General features: G+C 46.6%; 1 protein-coding gene across 1 annotated transcript; it reads right to left on the bottom strand.

Moving 5' to 3' along the window:
- Nucleotides 1-2,993: 2,993 nt before the first annotated feature.
- Nucleotides 2,994-4,061, bottom strand: LAESUDRAFT_662778 (alpha/beta-hydrolase; the record flags this gene model as incomplete). The annotated part of the gene is made up of 3 exons (XM_040905014.1): nt 2,994-3,538; nt 3,682-3,802; nt 3,867-4,061. The coding sequence occupies 3 exons, from the start codon at nt 4,059-4,061 to the stop codon at nt 2,994-2,996; spliced, it is 861 nt and encodes a 286-aa protein (XP_040759729.1).
- Nucleotides 4,062-7,779: the final 3,718 nt, after the last annotated feature.

Genomic DNA, 7,779 nt, shown 5'->3' with positions numbered 1-7,779 from the left:
CTCCATCTGGAGCATTCCCTCCTTGAGTCGGTGTTCGCTCTTGTTGTTTTGGATCGTTGATTCAAAGGCTTTCTTGTGCTCGTACATCTTGTTTCTGAGCACATTGTAGACCTTGGCGATCTCAGTAGTGACCGTGAGGCTTCATTGTGACGATTACCCATTCACGAATGTGGTCTGGGACTTCTCCAGGAGCAGATTGTCTGAGAGCATCTTCCAGGTGCTCAAATTGGTGTCCATCAAACTCCCAGATGGGTGGGACGTAGGCTGGTACAAGTGATGGTGTCGGGGATGCTGGTCCTCTGACTTGTGATGCAGAGTTCTGCGGTCCTAGTGCAGGTTCTGGTGAATTGCGCTGCGAGGCGCGTGGGGTGCTTCCGTCATGTGCTGACTCGATGTTTGTATGCAGAATGTCATCCATTCTTTGCCTGAACGTGGATGCGTATGCACGATCGGCTCCTTCCATTGTGATATAGATGTGGTTAAACTAATTGAAGATGAAGCCTAGGTACTGCTTGTCCTTGACTTTCCCAATCTCCCTGATGATCTTGTCTAACCTCTGCTGCTTTCCTATCTCCTTGAAGTTGATCCTTCCTATTTCTAGGCAGCACGTGTTGATGACCTGTTTGTCGACGAAGGTGTATTCATGAGTTCCCGTGTAGAGGTCTGCGCAGACTTTGTCTAACTCCGATGCGAGGAGTTGTACCTTCTTTCGTTTGTCCTGATCAATTCTCTCCCAGAACGCTCCTAATATCGGTTGTAGTCTGAAGCGGGTAGTGGAGACCTGCTTCTTGAGTGTTTCGATGTGGAGGGTGGGCCTGACTTTGAACGGAAGAGGGCGAATGGGTCGTGCATGTGTGTTGACCTTAACGAAGTTGGGAAGGGGTCGCACTGGCTGTGGAGCAACAATGATGGGGGGAACGGCGTTGGAGGTGATAAGCTCTGGGGGCGGTGCCAGCTTGCGACTACCAGTGGTAAGACGTCCCTTTCTGGGCTTGTAGCGTTCAAGCGGCGGGGTGTGATCGCGTGGCTTGTGGATGATTCTGCGCTTTATGATGTGTGTGGTATCTACAACCCTAGCTGCTGCTCGCTGCCTGTCTGTGGACGATGCGCCTAGTGATGCAAGTGTGAGGAGCCTTGCATGCTCCTTGTTGGTTTCCTGATGCTTGTAGTGGGCGTCGAGGTCGATCCTGGGGGTGGCCTTGCGCTTTGAGGCTTTGGGCAGCTCAGAGTCTTGCTGAGGCTCATGCCGGATAGAGATTGGATTGGAATGTGTGTCAAAAAAGCCACGCGCTACGGCTGAAACTGCTTGTGCTGAAAATATGCGGCCACTTGTGTTAGACACTAAGCAGGGGCGCAGAAAATGTCAGATTGTTTCTAATGTCACGGTAACACCGGACAAGAGATCAAAAAGACTAAAAAGGGACAGTCACGTGGAACGTGCCGCCCTGATCCCCCTGATCCCAAGAGTATCCCCCTGAACCCTATGTGGCGCAAGAGCCTGTCGACTTACTGGTCGATGTGGCAGGTGCAGGAAAGGGTGAGAGATATATGAAGGAGCTGGTGAGCTCAGTGAGTGCTACAGGTAGTAGACGAGGAGAAACAATCTGAGGTTTCGTCCCCTACATGGCTGGTCTTATATACACGTACAGTGGGCTATCTTACCTAAGCTACCTATCTACAAGTATAAGCAAATGGCTGTACATGAAACAATAGGATGTCCGGAAGTAGAACAATAAGTGGGAAGATTGATGGTTGCCGCAGTAATGCGTGTGCACATCGTGCCTATCTTGGTTTCCCTTTTGTTCTCCGGTGTGAACATCGTACCTATCTAGGCTTCTGGCTAAACTAATAGGAAGCGGAAGGCCGATGCATAACAATAGTCCTTGTTCCCTTTGTTCCCAAATGGGTGCCTCTATTGTATCCTGGAATAGACAGGTCCGACCGTATCATCCACGGGTCTGGACCATAACATGTGATGTGGACTATCACCTGATCTCTACGTGTCGTGTCTGTGGCTGAGTGGCGTGAGATATTGGTGAAGCACGTGATCTGTGGTGTGAGAAAAGTCACGTGCGGACTTTGTGGTGAAAATCTGTGACAACTTGACTGTTTGTGCTGCAGAACATGATCAAGACAGATACATCCAAAGTTTATCATCAGGTTTTGAAAATACAGCTTTTTTGAAAATCAGCTTCCAGTTCCCTCAAAATTGATGCTTCATATTTCCAGACATCATCGCATGGCAAGCATAACCCGGCTTCCCTGATCTCCATCTTCGGATCAAGCATGACACTGCTTAGTGTACGCCTGCAATCCTCACTGCAGACATGAAGTGATTTGCACACGTGGCAAATGCTTAGCAAATGTCGACAGGTTTTTTGCCTTTGTAATCTCAATTTGCTATGGTTCCTTCCCAGATTCTGTATTAAGCATTTGCATATAATATGTTGGAGGCAGAAATTTAAAATCATATATTTTAAGAAATGACACCATTTTCAAACTCACCAAATACATTTAGAATTTGAGTGCTGTTGAATGTAATCATACATTTTTGAATTCCAAATCATCACATGTATAAAATACCCAGTAGCAGACGAAGGTGTAATTATGCCTACATTCTACTTTCCTACTGAAGTCATTCTAACCAAGATTACTAGAATGAAAGTCATTCACTGTAATTACACCTTTATCTGCTACTGGGTATTTTATACATGTGATGGTTTGGAATTCATAAATGTATGATTACATTCAACAGCACTCAAATTCTAAATGTATTTGGTGAGTTTGAAAATGGTGTCATTTTTTAAAATATATGATTTTAAATTTCTGCCTCCAACATATTATATGCAAATGCTTAATACGGAATGTGGGAAGGAACCATAGCAAATTGAGATCACAAAGGCAAAAAAACCTGTTGACATTTGCTAAGCATTTGCCACATGTGCAAATCACTTCATGTCTGCGGTGCCTTCTCAGTCTGCTTCTTCATTAGTTTATATATATCCACTCACCTCCGTTCGCTTCACGAAGCTCAGAAGTTCTGTAACAACTTCATCCTGCCTCTCGTAAAAGGAAGCGTGGCTCCCTCCCTCAACCACATGCACCTTCAGGTTATTGAAGTGATCAGGCAACTCTTTCGCAAGCACTTCTCCATGCACGTGCTTGTCCTCACTCCCATACACCAACAACAGTGGGAGCCCATTCTTCTCCTCCTCGAAGTACTTAGTCGTATTGTGCTCCCAGGTCAGAAGAAAGGTCATCACCGATGACAGTGTGAGCATCACCATGCCGTACCATGAGGTTATCAGATCAAAGGGTATAGCAGCGGCATCATTGAAGTACGTGTCCACAAGCGCCTTTCCTGTGGAGCGGGAGAGCGCAACATCAGAGGTTGTGGTGAGACCAGGGCCAAAGTCTATAATAATCTTGGAGATTGCGAGCACACTGGATGTCGTACAGTTCAGGATACTGGAGAGGAGAGCGACACCCGAGAGGGTACTGGGTGGAAGGTGTGCGACAACGTCGACCGTCACGGTAGCTGCAGTTAATGATCAGCGTAGCAGCCAAAGGAAAGAAGAGATGAAGGGGAGAAACACGATGTACCTCCATAGCTCTGATTCAAAAGTAAGTGAAATTGGTACAACTGATGACATGAGTCTGTACTCACCATCCGATGTGCACAGGATTCTTCAAACTGAATGCCTCGATGATCACAGTAGTCATCCACCCACACCTTAGACACGTACCCCTCTGTGGTATCTGGCTTTCTGCTCCTGCCTTGCCTGTGCAAATCGTAGTGAACCTGACTCAAACCAATGCACACCTCATCAGTAAGCCCTCCAAGGCTATGCTAGGATGCCTTTCACCAAATACACTTCTGCCAGTAGTTGCTTATCCTTAAACAGGTTATCGAACACTGCCGCAGACAGCCCCAAGCCATAAGCGAGGATGATGCTTGGATTACACGGATCACCAGCAGCTTTAGCGTAGATGGTAGTGCCATCGCTTGAACAAAGAGATTTCACCATGGGCGAATATAGGGTGGACTTCAGGGATGTCATAGCGATAGGAGGATGTTCTTGCGGCCTGCATCGATTTGTTTAAGAATGGGTGCTTTGAAGACTATGGGATGACAGACGAGAGAGAAGAAGTACTCGTGGCGACTCCATGGCTAGAGGTCTGTGTTTGCAGAACACGCCAAACCTAAACTGTTGTCAGCTCCTCGGGGTGTGACCGAGCTTCATAGAATGGGGCCTAATCATCACGGATCTGTCTTCTGGCCTGATACATGTCACGTAGGAATCTCCGGCTTGGCTGAATGAATCAAGGGTCTCCACAAATGTCAGAAGCATGCAGCCATCTTCCCTCAGCTTCTTGAACAGATAGTGATCTGCATCTTTGGGATCTATCTTCTGGCCTGATGCATTCATGTAGGAATCCCCAGCTTGGCTGATGAATCAAGGATCTTGGCAAATGTGGGAAGCATGCGGCCATCTCCCCTTAGCTTTATGAACACAAAGCACTCTGCATCTTCACCAGTACTATCCAAGCATGAGCATGAGTTCCTATCATCTGATGTCAGAAAACACGATGGAGACGTGTTCGCACACCTCACATCCCGAACACTGCTCATCATGATTCTTCATGCACATGCTAGTGGGACCTTGCAAGTGGGCAATTCAGAGCAACTACCTGATGGCTTCTGCATGATGTGACATGGGCTCACCAGTGGAACGGGATCATCCTGGATCTGCTATGAGTCCCACACATACCACACCACATATCAGCCACATTCTCTGACCGATCAACACCACTCCATTGCTGATGAGGGATCTAGCACATCCAAATAAACTGGCCCTGTGCTATAATATATTGCATAAGGAAACAGATCTAAGGTGCATGAATGTAGTGATATTGTAGATGCCTGCAGATGCTGAGAAATGATGATGGGAACGATATCTGGCCTGTTCGCCACCGTTTTGCTTACAGGCGCAAACTTTCTTCATTTTCAACAGCCTGCTATGGGGTGCTACATGGGTGGTGCAGGCAGCTACCGCATCTACCATAAAGGTAACTTACCAATAGAGCAATCATGACTATAGAAGCTACATCGCGCGATGTAGCTTCGATTGTTTTTGCTGATGCTGCCTATGTCCACTCTGGAGTCCGTCGTGATACCATACAGTGCCCGTAGAGTCAAAAAACCAGCAGGTAAAGTGGTTGGCTCCATGCTAAATGATATCAATGAGAGCATTTGGAATGGTGTTTTGTCTAACAGATAATGTGATCCTGCATTGGACGTGAATTTGCGGTTGACCCGTCGTATGACCACGCTGAATGTTAAAATGTTAATACTGAGTAAAGAAGGTGGATGGCTATACTGTGTCATTGTAGCTGGTGCTTCTTCCTTATCGTTCTTCATTTTATTCCTTTCTTGCATATCAATGACTATCACATTCAACCGTCATTTGGAACCGGCACTCGGCGCCAACATCAGGAAAACTCAAATATTGCTTTTTAGCCCCCCTTTAGAGCTTTTTTTTAGTCTAATAAAGGCATTAAGCCTGAAAAGCGTGGAGATCTCCTGGTTCTGTGCTTATTTTATCCTTTTTCATGGAAAAGTCACACAGAAAGCGCTGGAAAGGTCACGAGAAATTTTTTATAAAGACATTAAGCTGGAAAGCCGAGCTTCAGCTGATTCTGATGCTGCTGGCAGATCAATGCCTTTTCACCATCCTTTCTGCTCCTTTTCGAGTAAAAAGCTCTCATAAGGTGGAAAAAAGATGCAATTTCAGGAGATCCTCATGTTTTTTTAACATTTTCTCTCCTTAATCCTCGAAAAAGGTGACAAAGCAAGGAAAAAGGTAAAGTTGGAGTTTTCCTGATGAACTCCACCCAAGTTCATGCGTTCGATGGGAGTGTTCAATGCCTCATGTAATCACGGATCATGACATCTGGATTAGACCAAAATTTGAACTTTGCACCCGTCCACGCTGTACACGTCCGTATCTACATGCTCAAGACTTTCATTCACACTGGACCCTCTGTCGATGCCTTGCATGGAATCATCATGCATGGCCTTCGTGACAGTCACCTGATAAATATCAATGTGCCGCTGGAGCCTAGACAATTGCTGAGCACACTTTTGTCTTCGGCCTGAACATGTAGCACACGTACTGCTGGTGTTGTGTACCTACTATCACCCCCGACATTCTTTGCAGCAGCAAAAATTACAGTGATCGCATCGCCTGCTGCGGTGCCTCGAGGACTTTTCAAGTACTGTAGAGCATTCAACCGTGAGCATGTGGTCGAACCTGAGGAGTAGAAGGTGTATGTCACAAACCTACATAGGCTCAAAGGCATAATGACGTGTCATACAGATGTCTGTGAAGAATCAGGGTTAGACTAAGATGCAGTTGATGATAATTCATTTATCACTGTCCTATGGTCATTTCCCCCCGCGTCGTGCCTCAGACCTGAATTCTCTATGTATACAACAAACTCCTTGATATACAAATGAATCCCACAACTTGCATCTATTTCCACTGGCATTGCAGATTCATCAGAAAGACGCTGAGTGGTGGTGGCTGTTGGAAGTCATACGGACTTTATGTCCAGTGGGACACGGACTTAGACATTCCGCGCTTATTCACTTATGTAATCACATAGCCACAAGCATGCTCAATCTTTTTCTGCTACCTCAGCACTCGCATTATACATCGAGGCTGAGGTGAGTACCTACTGGACTCCTTTACTTAGTTTTTACTGATATACTGTAGTCACTCACTTTTCTATGTGTCTACAGGTATTTATACAGCACTCGCATTATACATCGAGGCTGAGTCACTCGCTTTCCTATGTGTCTACAGCCCTCGTAAATTTTCACCTCAGACAATAGGTTATGAGCCCCGTGACTACACACTAACCTGTCCATTCTCAAGCTTCCACTGTGCTCACACTCCTTTAAATCTTCTCTCTTCGACCAGCACCCACACCAGCACCTTCTGCACCACAGTCTACACCTTCTCACTCCACACCCTCTCACGCCATGTCCAAATCTGTCAAACTCTCTGTTGGCTCAAACTGCCTCTATGACATACCATTCCTCGAGGATGATGGAGCAAACTACCAGCAATGGAAGTTTTGTCTCGAGACAGTGCTACACATCAGAAAGCTCTGGAACATCACCCAGGGTAAGGAAGCTCAACCTTCAGACTCCGAACCTGACAAGCAGGCTGAATGGGATGACAAGAATCAAGATGCAAAGGCGCAGATCATGCTCACGCTCAAAGATACCCCTCTGAGCGGCATCATGTACGAGAAGACGGTGAAGTCTGTATGGGACAAACTCACCACGCAGTATGAGAAGAAGGGGAAACAGACTATAGTGTACCTCATCAGTGAGCTATTCCTTGGTACCCCCTCTAATGAGACCGGTATTGAGATACAGCTCGATGGCATGGTCTAAAAGGCCAACATTCTGGCCACCCTCGGACAGCCACTCGAAGACTCGCTGATCGCAGTTACCATGGTCACATTGCTCCCTCCATCGTATTCAGTACTTCACACCATCCTTATGTTGATGAGCAACAAGCTCACCATGGAGATGGTCACAAACCAGGTCCTTACCGAAGAGCGTGAATGCCTCAAGAAGGGATCACAGCACGCGCTTGCCACCAAGTGTCACGGCTAAGCTTTGCCACACAAGACATGACGTCCATGGGTGCTTCACACATGACCCGCTCACGGGTGACCTTTATACTGAGTGCCTTGTAAGGC

The sequence above is a fragment of the Laetiporus sulphureus genome (genome assembly GCF_001632365.1).
Source record: "Laetiporus sulphureus 93-53 unplaced genomic scaffold LAESUscaffold_53, whole genome shotgun sequence".
In the NCBI taxonomy this organism is placed as follows: Eukaryota; Fungi; Basidiomycota; class Agaricomycetes; order Polyporales; family Laetiporaceae; genus Laetiporus; species Laetiporus sulphureus.
This window is presented reverse-complemented; position numbering and strand designations above follow the sequence as displayed.